Here is a 20,128-nt window from a genome sequence, read left to right as displayed (position 1 = left end):
GCGGTGGTGTTGGCGCGCAGAACCCCTCTCTGCACCCTGTGTGTGTGTGTGTGTCACTGGGGGGCGGGTCCGGCGGGTCAGTGTGTGTGTGTGTGTGTGTGTGTGTGTCTCACTGGGGGGTGGGTCCGGCGGGTCAGTGTGTGTGTGTGTGTGTGTGTGTGTGTGTGTGTGTGTGTGTGTGTGTGTGTGTGTCACTGGGGGGCGGGGCCAGCGGGTCAGTGTGTGTGTGTGTGTGTGTCACTGGGGGGCGGGGCCGGTGGTGTTAGCGCGCAGAACCCCTCTCTGCACCCTGTATGTGTGTGTGTGTGTGTCACTGTGGGGCGGGACCAGCGGGTCAGTGTGTGTGTGTGTGTGTGTGTCACTGGGGGCGGGGCCAGCGGGTCAGTGTGTGTGTGTGTCACTGGGGGGCGGGGCCAGCGGGTCAGTGTGTGTGTGTGTGTCACTGTGGGGCGGGGACCAGCGGGTCAGTGTGTGTGTGTGTGTGTGTCACTGGGGGGCGGGGCCGGTGGTGTTGGCGCGCAGAACCCCTCTCTGCACCCTGTAGTGGGCCAGTGGCTGGTTCTCCTTCGGAGGGTAGCAGGGCCCGCGGTCCGTCACGTAGGCGTAGGGGAAGCGCAGCACCCAGAGCCCGTCAGGGGGCAGAACCAGCTCCGGCTGCTCCGGGTGGAAGACGGGACAGGGAGGAGGACCGGGCTGGACCTGGAGAGCACAGGAGCACATGGAGAACATCAGGACAATCTGAGATCTGAGGCTCAGTTCATCCTGTCATTAATTCCTCCTGTCACTCAAACCCTTCGTTCATCTTCACACACACATGGAGATGTTTCTGGTGACCAGAGCCTCCGACCCCTCCACAGACAGCAGCACATCCACTAGGGCGTAGCGGAGCACGTATTCGACCCGAACGGTTCCAGTGCAATCTTTAACAGCTAACGGCTTGTTTTAAGCGCAGAACACAGTTCAATCCCAGTTCCCACTCGAACATATGAAGTACAGTCCATTTATCACAACAGTTAAACGATAAACGCCGTTTTGCCGCTCTTTAATGTGGCGTGACTGATCACAGGTCAAGCGGCCGCACGATCATCTGTGAGCGCGATCGATCATCTCTTGACTTAAGAATAAACATGAATGAACATCTGAAGGTGTGTTGAGGATACATTACAACTCACTTTCCCATATCATATATGGTGTAATCGCTCAGTGTTTCAACAGCAGAAAGACCTCAATATAACGGCTTGTGTCGTATACCATCACATGACCTCAGAAGTCATTCAGTGTCCACAGAATTATATTCTCTAGAGAAATCAACTCTTTCACTCAATATATGACCTATATCAGCCGTTATATTCATTATATCAGCCGTTATATTCATTATATCAGCCGTTATATTCATTATATTAGCCGTTATATTCATTATATCAGCGTTATATTCATTATATCAGCCGTTATATTCATTATATCAGCCGTTATATTCATTATATCAGCCGTTATATTCATTATATCAGCCGTTATATTCATTATATCAGCCGTTATATTCATTATATTAGCCGTTATATTCATTATATCAGCCGTTATATTCATTATATCAGCCGTTATATTCATTATATCAGCCGTTATATTCATTATATTAGCCGTTATATTCATTATATCAGCCGTTATATTCATTATATTAGCCGTTATATTCATTATATTAGCCGTTATATTCATTATATTAGCCGTTATATTCATTATATCAGCCGTTATATTCATTATATCAGCCGTTATATTCATTATATTAGCCGTTATATTCATTATATCAGCCGTTATATTCATTATATCAGCCGTTATATTCATTATATTAGCCGTTATATTCATTATATCAGCCGTTATATTCATTATATTAGCCGTTATATTCATTATATCAGCCGTTATATTCATTATATCAGCCGTTATATTCATTATATTAGCCGTTATATTCATTATATTAGCCGTTATATTCATTATATTAGCCGTTATATTCATTATATCAGCCGTTATATTCATTATATTAGCCGTTATATTCATTATATTAGCCGTTATATTCATTATATTAGCCGTTATATTCATTATATTAGCCGTTATATTCATTATATTAGCCGTTATATTCATTATATTAGCCGTTATATTCATTATATTAGCCGTTATATTCATTATATCAGCCGTTATATTCATTATATTAGCCGTTATATTCATTATATTAGCCGTTATATTCATTATATTAGCCGTTATATTCATTATATTAGCCGTTATATTCATTATATTAGCCGTTATATTCATTATATTAGCCGTTATATTCATTATATTAGCCGTTATATTCATTATATTAGCCGTTATATTCATTATATTAGCCGTTATATTCATTATATCAGCCGTTATATTCATTATATTAGCCGTTATATTCATTATATTAGCCGTTATATTCATTATATTAGCCGTTATATTCATTATATTAGCCGTTATATTCATTATATTAGCCGTTATATTCATTATATTAGCCGTTATATTCATTATATTAGCCGTTATATTCAGTATATCAGCCGTTATATTCATTATATTAGCCGTTATATTCATTATATCAGCCGTTATATTCAGTATATCAGCCGTTATATTCATTATATTAGCCGTTATATTCATTATATCAGCCGTTATATTCAGTATATCAGCCGTTATATTCATTATATTAGCCGTTATATTCATTATATCAGCCGTTATATTCAGTATATCAGCCGTTATATTCATTATATTAGCCGTTATATTCATTATATTAGCCGTTATATTCATTATATTAGCCGTTATATTCATTATATTAGCCGTTATATTCATTATATTAGCCGTTATATTCAGTATATTAGCCGTTATATTCATTATATCAGCCGTTATATTCAGTATATCAGCCGTTATATTCATTATATTAGCCGTTATATTCATTATATCAGCCGTTATATTCAGTATATCAGCCGTTATATTCATTATATTAGCCGTTATATTCATTATATTAGCCGTTATATTCATTATATTAGCCGTTATATTCATTATATTAGCCGTTATATTCATTATATTAGCCGTTATATTCAGTATATTAGCCGTTATATTCATTATATCAGCCGTTATATTCAGTATATCAGCCGTTATATTCATTATATTAGCCGTTATATTCATTATATCAGCCGTTATATTCAGTATATCAGCCGTTATATTCATTATATTAGCCGTTATATTCATTATATCAGCCGTTATATTCAGTATATCAGCCGTTATATTCATTATATTAGCCGTTATATTCATTATATCAGCCGTTATATTCATTATATCAGCCGTTATATTCATTATATTAGCCGTTATATTCATTATATTAGCCGTTATATTCATTATATTAGCCGTTATATTCATTATATTAGCCGTTATATTCATTATATTAGCCGTTATATTCATTATATCAGCCGTTATATTCATTATATTAGCCATTATATTCATTATATTAGCCATTATATTCATTATATTAGCCGTTATATTCATTATATTAGCCGTTATATTCATTATATTAGCCATTATATTCATTATATCAGCCGTTATATTCATTATATCAGCCGTTATATTCATTATATTAGCCGTTATATTCATTATATCAGCCGTTATATTCATTATATTAGCCGTTATATTCATTATATTAGCCGTTATATTCATTATATTAGCCGTTATATTCATTATATTAGCCGTTATATTCATTATATTAGCCGTTATATTCATTATATTAGCCGTTATATTCAGTATATTAGCCGTTATATTCATTATATCAGCCGTTATATTCAGTATATTAGCTAAAACACTTTCTCAATTAAATGATTGTTAGGCGTAACCTTTGCTGCCAACTCATGACCAACTCATGACCAACTCATGACCAACACATGACCAACACATGACCAACACATGACCAACACATGACCAACACATGACCAACACATGACCAACTCATGACCAACACATGACCAACACATGACCAACACATGACCAACTCATGACCAACACATGACCAACTCATGACCAACTCATGACCAACACATGACCAACTCATGACCAACACATGACCAACTCATGACCAACACATGACCAACTCATGACCAACACATGACCAACACATGACCAACACATGACCAACTCATGACCAACACATGACCAACTCATGACCAACTCATGACCAACACATGACCAACACATGACCAACTCATGACCAACTCATGACCAACACATGACCAACTCATGACCAACTCATGACCAACTCATGACCAACACATGACCAACACATGACCAACACATGACCAACACATGACCAACACATGACCAACTCATGACCAACACATGACCAACTCATGACCAACACATGACCAACACATGACCAACTCATGACCAACACATGACCAACACATGACCAACACATGACCAACACATGACCAACACATGACCAACACATGACCAACTCATGACCAACACATGACCAACACATGACCAACTCATGACCAACACATGACCAACTCATGACCAACTCATGACCAACACATGACCAACTCATGACCAACACATGACCAACTCATGACCAACTCATGACCAACTCATGACCAACACATGACCAACACATGACCAACACATGACCAACACATGACCAACACATGACCAACTCATGACCAACTCATGACCAACTCATGACCAACACATGACCAACTCATGACCAACACATGACCAACACATGACCAACACATGACCAACACATGACCAACACATGACCAACTCATGACCAACACATGACCAACACATGACCAACACATGACCGACACATGACCGACACATGACCAACACATGACCAACACATGACCAACTCATGACCAACACATGACCAACTCATGACCAACACATGACCAACACATGACCAACACATGACCAACTCATGACCAACACATGACCAACTCATGACCAACTCATGACCAACTCATGACCAACACATGACCAACTCATGACCAACACATGACCAACACATGACCAACACATGACCAACTCATGACCAACTCATGACCAACTCATGACCAACACATGACCAACTCATGACCAACACATGACCAACACATGACCAACTCATGACCAACTCATGACCAACACATGACCAACTCATGACCAACACATGACCAACACATGACCCTGAAGTGTCATTATTTACCCGCCACGGGGGCCAGTAGGTGAAGCGAGTTTACCCGCCACAGCCCAACATCACCCGCATTCGGCTGGTGGTGGAGCTAATCTCCATCCCTGGTTTGAGTGACAGGAGGAATTAATGACAGGATGGACTGACCCTTTAATGTCATTGGCTGATTAACTGTACCTGCGGGTTCAGGACGATCTCAAGAGGAGCATCAGGAACGACCACGAACAGGCGGGCCAGCTGGGCGTAGTGTGGCTTGATGCCCCGCCCCTGAGCCGGAGACGGGATGTATAGCGGCATGTCAGAGTTCAGGCATCGGGTCGCAGGCTCCTTCGGCCCACCTTGCCCCAGCACTTTGACCACTTTATCAGGGCCAGAGCTCAGGAAGCGGCGTCCTCTGCTGTCCTCGTACTCGAAACCCACGAAGGCCCGAGCGACGTCATCGCGCCTGCGTCCTCGGCCCACTCCTCCGGCGCCGCCACGCTTTCCGGCCGATGCTTTATTCGGGGCGGGCCAGGAGGCGGGCCCTCCGTCCAGAGGCTCCAGCGACCCCGCGTCCTCCTCGGAGCGGCTCCGGATCACCACATCCCAGGGCAGGAGGAAGGCCGAGCCCGGCAGGAACCCGGGCTGCTCCAAACCGCTCAGACTGTTGTAGGCCTTCGCCGGCCCCAGCTTCACCAGGGACCAGCTGGAGAACTTGGGCAAGAGCCCTTTGGGGCATCCGGAGTGCAGCATGCCGGGCAGATACTCCACAGTGGACGGCTGTCGGTCCACCAGGCTGGGCCGCTTCTCCTGCCCATCCGCCCCGTCCCCAAACGCGCCCAGGCTGTCCATGGACTGGCCCAGGCTGAGGGCGAGGCTCAGGCCCGTGCTGGCCCCCGGGGTGTGGGCGCTGGGCTCCTTCTCCTTCAGCCGCTCCGCCTCTGCCACCCGGGGCTCCTCATCGCTGGCAGGAGCCGGGTCGGGTGTGCTGGCCTGGAACACCGGGAAACTGATCCGCTCCAACTTCCCACAGCATTTCTCCTCCAGCATCTGAGAACGGATGACAGAAAGATGAACAACAGATGCAAAGCGCACTGCGTGTAGTAGGGCTGTCAAAATGGCCGAAAAGCTAAATTCGAAATTCTTAAATATTAGCAAAATTCGATTTATATTTGAATTGTAACAGCACGACTTAATGTTAGAGGGAAAAAGTACTGTATCGTCTCCGGGTTTCTCAGAGCGGAAGCCGTCATAGTTGGGTTAAATATTATAGCTGTGAATGAGAGAATACATTAAAGGGTTAGTTCACCCAAAAATGAAAATTGTGTGATTAATGACTGAGCCTCATGTGGTTGGACACCCGTCAGACCTCCGTTCATCTTCAGACACAAATGAAGATATTTTAGTGTAAATCTGATGCTCTGAAAGGCCTCCATTGGCTCAACTTTACACTCTCAAGACCCTTAAAAGACACTAAAGACTAAAGTTACAAAGTCCATCTCACTACAGCGGCTCTACAATAACTTTATGAAGACGAGAATAGTTTCTGTGCGCAAAAAAACCCTAAATAACGACTTATATAGTGATGACGATTTCAAAACACGGCATCATGAAGCTTCGAAGCGTTATGAATCAGTGAGTCGATTCATGATTCGGATCGCGTGTCAAACCGCCAAACTGCTGAAATTTGGCGATTCAAACTGCTGATTCGACTCACTGATTCATAACGCTCCAAACTGCTGAATCGACTCACTGATTCATAACGCTCCAAACTGCTGAATCGACTCACTGATTCATAACGCTCCAAACTGCTGAATCGACTCACTGATTCATAACGCTCCAAACTGCTGATTCGACTCACTGATTCAAAACGCTCCAAACTGCTGATTCGACTCACTGATTCATAACACTCCGAACCGCTGAATCGACTCACTGATTCATAACGCTCTGAACCGCTGAATCGACTCACTGATTCATAACGCTCCAAACTGCTGAATCGACTCACTGATTCATAACGCTCCAAACTGCTGAATCGACTCACTGATTCATAACGCTCCAAACTGCTGAATCGACTCACTGATTCATAACGCTTCGAAGCTTCATGATGCATTATTTTGAAATCGTCATCACTATACAAGTCGTTATTTAGGGTTTTTTTTGCGCACAAAAACTATTCTCGTCTTCATAAAGTTATTGTAGAGCCGCTGTAGTGAGATGGACTTTGTAACTTTAGTCTTTAGTGTCTTTTAAGGGTCTTGAGAGTGTAAAGTTGAGCCAATGGAGGCCTTTCAGAGCATCAGATTTACACTAAAATATCTTCATTTGTGTCTGAAGATGAACGGAGGTCTGACGGGTGTCCAACCACATGAGGCTCAGTCATTAATGACACAATTTACAGTTTTGGCTGAACTAACCCTTTAAGAATGTTTTTTGTGTGCCCATTTGCTCACATAGCAAAAGAAAAACGCCACAGTAGTGATTTCACAACTTTCGAAAAGAGGGAAAAAATAGAGTGAGATTGATAACGGCAGTGAATGCAAAAGTAATAAAATACAAAGTATTAGTCTCATAAATGTACATATATTTAAAAAAAAATTAAAATACACAAAACGTTGCAGGATTTACATTAGCAGATGTAAACCAAATCAAGCATAGCATCTTTTATTGAAATGACATTCACTTTTTAAAGTGCATTAATTTCATTAATGAGACTGTAAGGACATTAGGTAACAAAAGTGCATCAGTGACCTGAGAAAACACGCTTCAACAGACGTCATATGAACATAATAGCAAACGGACATTCAGAAACAATCCATTCCCACTCACTGAACACACACACACACACACACACACACACACACACACACACACACACACACGCCTCCTTCATGAAACGTTCATAAATATATGAGCTAATTCTGAGTAATAATCGTGTAAAATGGACATTTACATAAACTCACCTCCAGATTCACAAACGCTTCGTACACCGCAGATTCGGTAGATAAACGTGTGTATTAATGAATTACAAACACTCGTAAAGAGGACGCGCGTCCACGCTCATTCTTAATTTGCACAATCCCCGCCCATGAATTACAACTAGGGATGGGCGATATTTTATCGTTTGCGATATACCGGTAAAAATTCTCCCCACGATAAGAATTTGTCTTCCCGCGATAATAGCGATAAAGCCTGGTTGATGGCGCGACCCATCCGCACAGTGCCGCCGCCGGCCGTTATTACTCTATGATGGCGCGACCCATCCGCACAGTGCCGCCGCCGGCCGTTATTACTCTATGATGGCGCGACCCATCCGCACAGTGCCGCCGCTGGCCGTTATTACTCTATGATGGCGCGACCCATCCGCACAGTGCCACCGCTGGCCGTTATTACTCTATGATGGCGCGACCCATCCGCACAGTGCCGCCGCTGGCCGTTATTACTCTATGATGGCGCGACCCATCCGCACAGTGCCGCCGCCGGCCGTTATTACTCTATGATGGCGCGACCCATCCGCACAGTGCCGCCGCCGGCCGTTATTACTCTATGATGGCGCGACCCATCCGCACAGTGCCGCCGCTGGCCGTTATTACTCTATGATGGCGCGACCCATCCGCACAGTGCCGCCGCTGGCCGTTATTACTCTATGATGGCGCGACCCATCCGCACAGTGCCGCCGCCGGCCGTTATTACTCTATGATGGCGCGACCCATCCGCACAGTGCCGCCGCTGGCCGTTATTACTCTATGATGGCGCGACCCATCCGCACAGTGCCGCCGCTGGCCGTTATTACTCTATGATGGCGCGACCCATCCGCACAGTGCCGCCGCTGGCCGTTATTACTCTATGATGGCGCGACCCATCCGCACAGTGCCGCCGCCGGCCGTTATTACTCTATGATGGCGCGACCCATCCGCACAGTGCCGCCGCCGGCCGTTATTACTCTATGATGGCCGTTATTACTCTATGATGGCCGTTATTACTCTATGATGGCCGTTATTACTCTATGATGGCCGTTATTACTCTATGATGGCCGTTATTACTCTATGATGGCCGTTATTACTCTATGATGGCCGTTATTACTCTATGATGGCGCGACCCATCCGCACAGTGCCGCCGCCGGCCGTTATTACTCTATGATGGCGCGACCCATCCGCACAGTGCCGCCGCCGGCCGTTATTACTCTATGATGGCCGTTATTACTCTATGATGGCCGTTATTACTCTATGATGGCCGTTATTACTCTATGATGGCCGTTATTACTCTATGATGGCCGTTATTACTCTATGATGGCCGTTATTACTCTATGATGGCGCGACCCATCCGCACAGTGCCGCCGCTGGCCGTTATTACTCTATGATGGCGCGACCCATCCGCACAGTGCCGCCGCCGGCCGTTATTACTCGATGATGGCCGTTATTACTCTATGATGGCCGTTATTACTCTATGATGGCCGTTATTACTCTATGATGGCCGTTATTACTCTATGATGGCCGTTATTACTCTATGATGGCCGTTATTACTCTATGATGGCCGCGGTGGCTGCGTTCGTCACTCTGTATGGCTGAACGGGGGTTGGAGAGAGAATTGTCTTGTGGCTGCTCTCGGTGCCCTAAGCGCAGCGCGTGATGGGAGCGGCGGCACTGAATCCGCATCTCATGTGCAGAGCGAAAACAGCGGAAGCTGCGGAAGAGTTCATAGCTAAACGAGGAGCACCTGAGGGCGATCTGAACCTGTACATACAGATGTATTTCACTCGCTGAGCACTTAAGAGATTCGCTCTGTCTCAATCGATCGGTAAAGCAAACTATTTCAGTTCATCTCAATGAATGCGCAGTGTATTTGACGCACAGTAAACACTAGTGTGAGGCGCGACTGAGAGCGCTCAGTGTTTCACACACACTCACAGAGAGAGCGAGAGAGTCTTATACACACACAGAATTGACGTGCTACAAGTAAACAATATCCTTTGTTGTATTTTCCTGTAAAATAATGGCGTTTATTTGGAATTATTCAGCCTATCATGAACAGGAAGAAACGAATGCACAAACGGGAATCTCATTGGCTGGCGCGCACCTGTTACTGCGCCTGTTTTGAATTCAGCAAATCAGTTTGAATGAGCGCTGACAACGTGATTAATATTCATGAACCCAGAAGCTCATTAATCCTTAGTGCAGTTTATTTTTATTAGTTGAAGAATTCGTGGTATTATTATCTTATCAACTCAAATTACTGAAGTTCTATCATTAAATCATTATTTGTAACTTTTTTGTAATCTGAAGACATTTTTGGGATAATTACTTTTGCTGTTTCTGCTATTTTTACCACTGTTTGCACCATGAGTGTATGAATAAATACAGAATCGGTTTACATGTAAAACTTGTCATTGATTTGAATTATTATTGTTTGTATTGTGTGATGTTTTTCAGCACAGTTGCACTATTTAAACATTACCTGCACTTTTACAGAAGACAATTATATCTGCAACTTTTCCATTTCTGAAAAGGCTGGTGTGGAATTTTACATAAAAAAAAATAAATGTATATATATTATGTATTATAGGAGCCTATTTGATGACGGGTACGTTTTACTTAAAGGGTTAGTTCACCCAAAAATGTAAATTCTGTCATTAATTACTCACCCTCATGTCGTTGGACACCCGTAAGACCTCCGTTCATATTCGGAACACAAATGAAGATATTTTAGTTGAAAGCTGATGCTGAGAAAGGCTTCACACAGGCCTCCATTGGCATTCAGTACATTGACACTTCCAAGATCCATGAAAGGCACTTAAAACGTCGTTACAAAGTCTATCTCACCACAGTGGCTCTACAATAATCATACAATGTGACGACAATAGTTTTTGTGCGAAAAAAAAAATCAAAATAACACCTTTATCCAGCTTGTTCTTGTCTTCCGTGTGCGCCTCCACGACGCATGCGCGAGAATATGACGTAGCGCCGGTGTTCGGGAATCGATGAAATACACACTTAAGCTCCATTTTGAGCACTACGCCGAGACCTAAAGCACGATCAATGTAGAATCCAACAGCTGAGACACGCGCGTCTTCCTCTGCTCGTAAACAAATCTCTTCTGGGTCATGTGTCCGAACGCCGGATCTGCGTCATATTCTCGCGCATGCGTCGTGGAGGCATACACGGAAGTCGAGAACAAGTTGGATAAAGGTGTTATTTTGATTTTTTTTTGCGCACAAAAACTATTGTCGTCGCATTGTATGATTATTGTAGAGCCACTGTGGTGAGATAGACTTTGTAACGACGTTTTAAGTGCCTTTCATGGGTCTTGGAAGTGTCAATGTACTGAATGCCAATGGAGGCCTGTGTGAAGCCTTTCTCAGCATCAGCTTTACACTAAAATATCTTCATTTGTGTTCCGAATATGAACGGAGGTCTGACGGGTGTCCAACGACATGAGGGTGAGTAATTAATGACAGAATTTACATTTTTGGGTGAACTAACCCTTTAAGATCATTGTTTGTTTTTCTGAGCTCTCACTTGTATCCAAAAACATGGGGAATGATACTACATTTATCGTCATTGATATCGTTATCGCAATAAATACTAGAAAATATCGGGATAAATTTTTAAGTCCATATCGCCCATCCCTAATTACAACTGCCAATGACGTGTCAGGAACGCTGTGGAATCTTCTGGACTTCTTTCTCAGGTTTGGCTCCAGTATTTTGAATAAATGCTAAAGAGATTAATTAGCCATATGCCTAGCAAAACATATTTATAATCATGTGTCCATCAAAGCATTTTATCCAACTAAAAAACGCGTCTGTTGCTGTTCTGAACACGGCCAGCTGGTGGCGCTTCAGAGCTTTGCAAGGGCAGCGTTTGTCCATCTGAGATGCTTTGATTGCTATGAATATGATTCAGAATATCCATGACAGTAATGCGTCACTAGCATCTCATTTTGAAGAATATTACTGAATATGAAAATGCAGTAAAGCAGTATTAACTTCTCCATTATTGTTGTTCAGTCGGTGTACCAGTGGGATGATTGGTCGGTGTAGTTTTTGTCCCGCCCCTCCTCCACTGTGATTGGACGGCCGGGTAAAAAGTGACAATGACGAGCACTGCCTATTAGCCAACGCTGAACAGTAAAAAAAAATAAAAAATAGACGGGGCAAATCAACTCTTGAAATATTAGTGTCATCAGTTTGCCTAAATCAGAACACAGAGCGGTTCAAAACATTTTGAAAATACGAAAATTTTCGTGAATCCGACAATTTACGTCAGAGCGGCTTTAAGAACGATTTACACACACATTCGTTCTGCTCGTGTTTCCGAATGAGGCTTAGTGTTCGTCAGCTTGACCTGCAGCGGGTGCGGAGCGCTTCTGCTGAGGTATGATCATGTGTGTCTTTGCCAGCTGCACAATATGTGCACACATGTAACATGTTTAAGGCATGATTCTGCCACTGAGAGCATTCTGGCACAGGTTATCAGCGCATCTTCTCTTTATATCCATCTCATGCTCCAAAGCCCTGATCGCCTTCTTCTGCTTCATAGGACAGGTCGGCCATTTTCTCTCCGACTCGAGTCCTCACTCATAATCATAATCAGTCACGCCCTCATGTCTCGCGCCTCTACCAAAAATTCAAATACACGGTTTTTGCATTCAAATGTGTTTTTTTTTGTAAATTCGACGAATATTCGAAATTGTACTTTTTCTTGGCCAGCCCTAGTGTGAGTGAATGTCAGAAGAACGTGCAGCTGCTGACCTGGTAGAAGTCGTAGTTGGCGGCCTGGATGTCGAAGGGGTCTTCTCTGGGAGACTGCTTCCGGCCGCAGTTGCAGGAGCTGGTGGAGCGGCCTCGGCTGTTGTGCTGGAGGACGGGGGGGTTGTGCTCCACCTCCGGCTTCTCTCCTGCCAGGGGAACAGAGGGTTAGAGACCAGGGATGGAGATTAGCTCCACCGCCAGCCGAATGCGGGCGATGTTGTGCTGTGGCGGGTAAATAATAATAGCACAGCTACAGTTTCACTGACGGCGGACACTTCTAGAGGAGGCACACCTTCAAAACACATGTGGCGTTACAAATCAAATCCACAATCAGTAGAAGAGAAGCTAATTTCTGCGTGGTTGCGTTTTAGCGGCTTTGTTGCCATAGCGGCGGAGTCTGGAGAACATGAGCTGTAAACTTGCGCGGTTTTTTAAAAACATATCGAGCTCGCGTTGCGTCCACCGTTTGAACAAGAGGATCTCCAGATATAGAGACTCTATATATATCTATAATAGAGCTGAATAGAAAACAGGCATCAGTGGGTCTGTCCAGTAACTCATGATGAACCTCAGGCCAACTGCACACTTTACAGAAGCACTTCAGTGACTCACGCACACACACTCTCACACACACACACACACACACACACACACACACACACACACACACACACACACACACACACACACACACACACACACACACACACATCCCTGCTTCTGAAGGGTAGGCCTATTGTTTTTTTAAATGGATAATATATTTATATAATATTCCATACATTATCAGAGCTTGGCAGACACAATTATTATATATATTTTAGGCAGGTTAATGAATAGATTTTACATTAATAATAACAACATTAATTAGGCTATCATTTTAATCATACATAATAATTAATCCTGCCATATAAAGTTTGACATTTATTAACATAATATTTAGATAAAAATGGGACAAATAATTGCATAATAATATAGTCATATTTTAAGTAAATTAATTTAAAAAAAAACATTTTTGAATTTCAGAATTGTCAAAAAAGTGATTACTGGTTCAGAATGACGGCTTAAAGGGACAGTTCACCCAAAAATTTACTCTGTCATTATTTACTCACCCTCAAATTGTTCCAAACATGTCCACATTTCTTTGTTATGTTGAACATAAAGGAAGATTACTATGGAAGTCAATGGTGCCCCAAAGCACCCTGGGTACAAACATTCTGCAAAATATCTTTTGTATAACTCACACAGGTTTGAACATCATGAGGGCGAGTAAATGATGACAGAATGTTTTAGTTTTGGGTGAACTATCCCTTTAAAGTGCACCAAATAGGCTATTAAAGAGTTCTTTTGGAATAAATTAAATCAAATGTAAAATAATATACAATTTTATATTGTGGTGAATGGGTGTGCCTTATTCTGCCAGACTGAAGGTGGAAACCCTAGTGTCGTCAACACTTCAGAAGATCCACAACTAAGAGTTTCATTGTTGGGACTAAAAACCTAAAACTGGAAGCCATAAAGAGCAGGAATCCTCCAACGCCACTCCATTAATCTGCCCTGTTCATTTAATGAAGTGTGTATCAGCTCATGGTTTGTGTGTGTATAAGAGAGAAAGAGGAAATGTCAGTATTTCATTGAGACTTGAGATTAAATAAACTGCTGAAGTATTGTAGAGCTTGTAGTATTAATTACTAATCGGTTAAAAACAAGAAAGTGGCTGGTGGACAAAAGAGTTCATTTCCATCCCTGTTAGAGACGCCGTGGATTAACACAGAAAACTGACATTACATAGTGAGTTATGCACATGAAAATCTCTTCACATCCCATAATCGCTCCAATGACGTGACATTGGATTCCTGTCTGTTCAAGTGTTTCCTGTTCAGCCGGACTCAGACTGCAGGATTTATCCCGGAGTTACACCTCCTGACGATTGGAGAAAACTCTAATCCATCATATCGTTGAGGATTTTAAATCGGGATGATTACGACAGTTCTTTCACAACAGCCAATGAGAGCAGCCAATGAGAGCAGCGGCGTGTGCACGACGGCCTGTATAACGGGAACACAACCATACAGAGAGAAGAGCTGGGAGAGATCCGAGCGGATGAGTGTGTGACCATCTACATACAGGTGCTAGCCTCGATGCCAGCCGAACTTAGCCCCGCCCACAACATTTTTACTCGGGCAGTTCGGTCTGGACTTGATCCGTAGAGAAGTAATTATGCCCGAACAGAAACTGTTCGGACCAATGAAATCATCAGGGCGGGCTTTAGACGATGATGGACAGATGATCAACAGTAACGTAATCATCTACGTCATCAAAGGCGCTTGGGTTGAGTTTGTTCTAATCCTAAACGGAGAACTTGTTCGTATATGCGTTCACCTTTACTATTTCTCTCAGAAATGATGATCGTGTCTGTAAGTAAACTCTGTGTATCCTTTTTTTTACAACACCAGCAAAGATCGTTTACACTCACCTTTTTCTTCTAACGGCTACTTATTCCAGCGTGTGTGCAGGGTTGCCAAGTTTTTACAACAAAACCCGCCCAATTGCTAACGTTCCTCAAAACTAGCCAAAAACAAGCCCAATAGCTTTCCGGGGGGGGTTCTCCGGGGAAAAAAGGCATTTGGGGGGTAAAATATGTGTTATTTTGGCAGGGCTGGCAGATAAAAATCGCATTCCTAGGTCTGTATATCCCATAATTGGGGTCGCTTTAACCCGCGGACATGGCAACACAGTACAGTTGAGTTCTGTTGACATTTGATAACTAACGTTATGCGTCGCTCCGTTGCTCTGATTGGTTGTAGGTCTATCCAATTGAGGTCTTTCCTGGTTCGGTTGAAACACACCCCATAATCACAGCCCAACGGAGCAGATCAGACTCATATTCTGACTAGAACTGAGTATGACGACGTCAGGCTGTACAGGTGCTGCTCATATAATTAGAATATCATCTAAAAGTTGATTTATTTCACTAATTCCATTCAAAGAGTGAAACTTGAAAATTATATTCATTCATTACACACAGACTGATATATTTCAAATGTTTATTTCTTTTAATTTTGATGATTATAACTGACAACTAAGGAAAATCCCAAATTCAGTATCTCTGAAAATGAGAATATTGTGAAAAGGTTGAATATTGAAGACACCTGGTGCCACACTAATGAGCTGATGAACTCACAACACCTGCAAAGGCCTTTAAATGGTCTCTCAGTCTAGTTCTGTAGGCCACACAATCATGGGGCAGAAGCTGACCTGACAGCTGTCCAAAAGACGACCTTTGACCCCTTGCACAAGGAGGGCAAGACACAAAAGGCCATTGCAGAAGAGGCTGGCTGTTCTCAGAGCTCTGTGTCCAAGCACATTAATAGAGAGCCGAAGGGAAGGAAAAGATGTGCTAGAAAAAAGTGTACAAGCAATAGGGATAACCGCACCCTGGAGAGGATTGAGAAACAAAACCCATTCAAAAATGTGGGGGAGATTCACAAAGAGTGGACTGGAGCTGGAGTCAGTAGGTGTTTCTCAATGTCAAGGATCCTTCCTCTGTAGGACTAATCCTTCCAAGTCACTTCCTTCAGAGGCTAGGCGAGGCTCCTCTTTAGCATTCGGAGAACATGTAAATGGAACAGGCTAGCAAGTGCGCGTCAGCCTCATTACGTCAGTGAAAAGGTCCGTTAGCCATCAATAACGTCATTTGTATAATATCAATACGGTTGCAATTTGTACTGGCATTTAAAAGTTAATAATAATAATAATAATAATAATAATTAATTACATTTATATAGCGCTTTTCTAGGCACTAACTCAAAGCGCTTTTACATAGAAGGGGGGAATCTCCTCAACCACCACCAACTGTCACCAAAAGTTAAACTTTACTTATATTTACTACGGTTATAACAAATGTTTGGTAACGTTACACTTGAAAGCATATTGCCCCGTTAACGCTCCGACTCCACCAACGTCCGATATTTTGTATTTTTTGAACAAGATAGCAAAGCTGCGCGCATAGGATTGTGGGTGATTTGAGAACGCTAAGTGCGCGAAGTCTACTCGTATGCATCCTTTCCTGTATATGGCATATTTTTCGAACGAAGGACTCAGACCTTGGTTGAAATTCCGAGGATCCTCGACATTGGAACAGCCCTTCGACGGCTGTCGATGACGTAGCATCCTCGGAATTCTGGCTTCCGAGGATCCTTCCTTGACATTGAGAAACGCCTAGTGCTTCAAGAACCTCTACACACAGACGTATGCAAGACATGGGTTTCAGCTGTCGCACTCTTGACCAACAGACAGCGTCAGAAGCGTCTCACCTGGGCTAAAGACAGACAGGACTGGACTGAGTGGCCAGAGTTATGTTCTCTGATGAAGTCAATCAGGGTCCCAGAGTCTGGAGGAAGAGAGGAGAGGCTCACAATCCACACTGCTGGAGCTCCAGTGTAAAGTTTCCACAGTCAGTGATGGTTTGGGGTGCCATGTCATGCGCTGATGTTGGTCCACTGTGTTTCCTGAGGTCAGAGGTCAACGCAGCCGGGAAGTTTTAAAGCACTTCCTGCTTTCTGCTGCTGACCAACTTTATGGAGATGCAGATTTCATTTCCCAGCAGGACTGGGACCAGCACACAGTGCCAAAGCAACCAGTGCCTGGTTTAAGGACCATGGTATCCCTGTTCCTGATTGGCCAGCAAACTCACCTGACCTTAACCCCATAGAACATCTGAAGAGGAAGATGAGATATGCAGAAGAGCTGAAGGCCACTATCAGAGAAAACTCATAACACCTGAGCAGAGCCTCAGTCTGATCTCCTCATGCCTCAGTCTGATCTCCTCATGCCTCAGTCTGATCTCCTCATGCCTCAGTCTGATCTCCTCACGCCTCAGACTGATCTCCTCATGCTGATCTCCTCACGCCTCAGTCTGATCTCCTCACGCCTCAGACTGATCTCCTCACGCCTCAGACTGATCTCCTCATGCTGATCTCCTCACGCCTCAGTCTGATCTCCTCACGCCTCAGACTGATCTCCTCACGCCTCAGTCTGATCTCCTCACGCCTCAGACTGATCTCCTCATGCCTCAGTCTGATCTCCTCATGCCTCAGACTGATCTCCTCACGCCTCAGACTGATCTCCTCACGCCTCAGACTGATCTCCTCACGCCTCAGACTGATCTCCTCATGCCTCAGTCTGATCTCCTCATGCCTCAGACTGATCTCCTCATGCCTCAGTCTGATCTCCTCATGCCTCAGTCTGATCTCCTCATGCCTCAGTCTGATCTCCTCACGCCTAAGTCTGATCTCCTCATGCCTCAGACTGATCTCCTCATGCCTCAGTCTGATCTCCTCACGCCTCAGTCTGATCTCCTCACGCCTCAGACTGATCTCCTCACGCCTCAGTCTGATCTCCTCACGCCTAAGTCTGATCTCCTCATGCCTCAGTCTGATCTCCTCATGCCTCAGACTAATCTCCTCACGCCTCAGTCTGATCTCCTCATGCCTCAGTCTGATCTCCTCATGCCTCAGTCTGATCTCCTCATGCCTCAGACTGATCTCCTCACGCCTCAGACTGATCTCCTCACGCCTCAGACTGATCTCCTCACGCCTCAGACTGATCTCCTCACGCCTCAGTCTGATCTCCTCACGCCTCAGTCTGATCTCCTTACGCCTCAGTCTGATCTCCTCACGCCTCAGTCTGATCTCCTCATGCCTCAGTCTGATCTCCTCATGCCTCAGTCTGATCTCCTCACGCCTCAGTCTGATCTCCTCACGCCTCAGTCTGATCTCCTCACGCCTCAGTCTGATCTCCTCACGCCTCAGTCTGATCTCCTCACGCCTCAGACTGATCTCCTCATGCCTCAGTCTGATCTCAGTCTGATCTCCTCATGCCTCAGTCTGATCTCCTCATGCCTCAGTCTGATCTCCTCATGCCTCAGTCTGATCTCCTCATGCCTCAGTCTGATCTCCTCATGCCTCAGTCTGATCTCCTCATGCCTCAGTCTGATCTCCTCATGCCTCAGTCTGATCTCCTCATGCCTCAGTCTGATCTCCTCATGCCTCAGTCTGATCTCCTCACGCCTCAGACTGATCTCCTCACGCCTCAGACTGATCTCCTCACGCCTCAGTCTGATCTCCTCACGCCTCAGACTGATCTCCTCACGCCTCAGTCTGATCTCCTCACGCCTCAGTCTGATCTCCTTATGCCTCAGTCTGATCTCCTCACGCCTCAGTCTGATCTCCTCATGCCTCAGTCTGATCTCCTCATGCCTCAGTCTGATCTCCTCATGCCTCAGTCTGATCTCCTCACGCCTCAGTCTGATCTCCTCACGCCTCAGTCTGATCTCCTCATGCCTCAGTCTGATCTCCTCACGCCTCAGACTGATCTCCTCATGCCTCAGTCTGATCTCAGTCTGATCTCCTCATGCCTCAGTCTGATCTCCTCATGCCTCAGTCTGATCTCCTCATGCCTCAGTCTGATCTCCTCATGCCTCAGTCTGATCTCCTCACGCCTAAGTCTGATCTCCTCATGCCTCAGACTGATCTCCTCATGCCTCAGTCTGATCTCCTCACGCCTCAGACTGATCTCCTCACGCCTCAGACTGATCTCCTCACGCCTCAGTCTGATCTCCTCACGCCTAAGTCTGATCTCCTCATGCCTCAGACTGATCTCCTCACGCCTCAGACTGATCTCCTCACGCCTCAGACTGATCTCCTCACGCCTCAGTCTGATCTCCTCACGCCTCAGACTGATCTCCTCACGCCTCAGTCTGATCTCCTCACGCCTCAGTCTGATCTCCTTATGCCTCAGTCTGATCTCCTCACGCCTCAGTCTGATCTCCTCATGCCTCAGTCTGATCTCCTCATGCCTCAGTCTGATCTCCTCATGCCTCAGTCTGATCTCCTCACGCCTCAGTCTGATCTCCTCACGCCTCAGTCTGATCTCCTCATGCCTCAGTCTGATCTCCTCACGCCTCAGACTGATCTCCTCACGCCTCAGTCTGATCTCCTCACGCCTCAGTCTGATCTCCTTATGCCTCAGTCTGATCTCCTCACGCCTCAGTCTGATCTCCTCATGCCTCAGTCTGATCTCCTCATGCCTCAGTCTGATCTCCTCATGCCTCAGTCTGATCTCCTCACGCCTCAGTCTGATCTCCTCACGCCTCAGTCTGATCTCCTCATGCCTCAGTCTGATCTCCTCAC

General features: G+C 44.6%; 1 protein-coding gene across 1 annotated transcript in view; it reads right to left on the bottom strand.

The window, feature by feature from the left end:
* Positions 1 to 401: 401 nt before the first annotated feature.
* The window catches only part of smg8 (SMG8 nonsense mediated mRNA decay factor), a gene marked incomplete at its 5' end in the record, with an annotated part of 26,034 nt that continues 6,307 nt past the window's right edge, over positions 402 to 20,128 (bottom strand). The window contains 3 exons of the mRNA XM_079804678.1: positions 402 to 699; positions 5,390 to 6,241; positions 12,939 to 13,084. Of these exons, the coding sequence (XP_079660804.1) occupies positions 487 to 699; positions 5,390 to 6,241; positions 12,939 to 13,084 (1,211 nt within the window). The 3' untranslated portion in view covers positions 402 to 486. The remainder of the gene's footprint in view (positions 700 to 5,389; positions 6,242 to 12,938; positions 13,085 to 20,128) is intronic.

Source organism: Gobio gobio, assembly GCF_949357685.1.
Source record: "Gobio gobio genome assembly, chromosome: 22".
Lineage (NCBI taxonomy): Eukaryota > Metazoa > Chordata > Actinopteri > Cypriniformes > Gobionidae > Gobio > Gobio gobio.
This window is presented reverse-complemented; position numbering and strand designations above follow the sequence as displayed.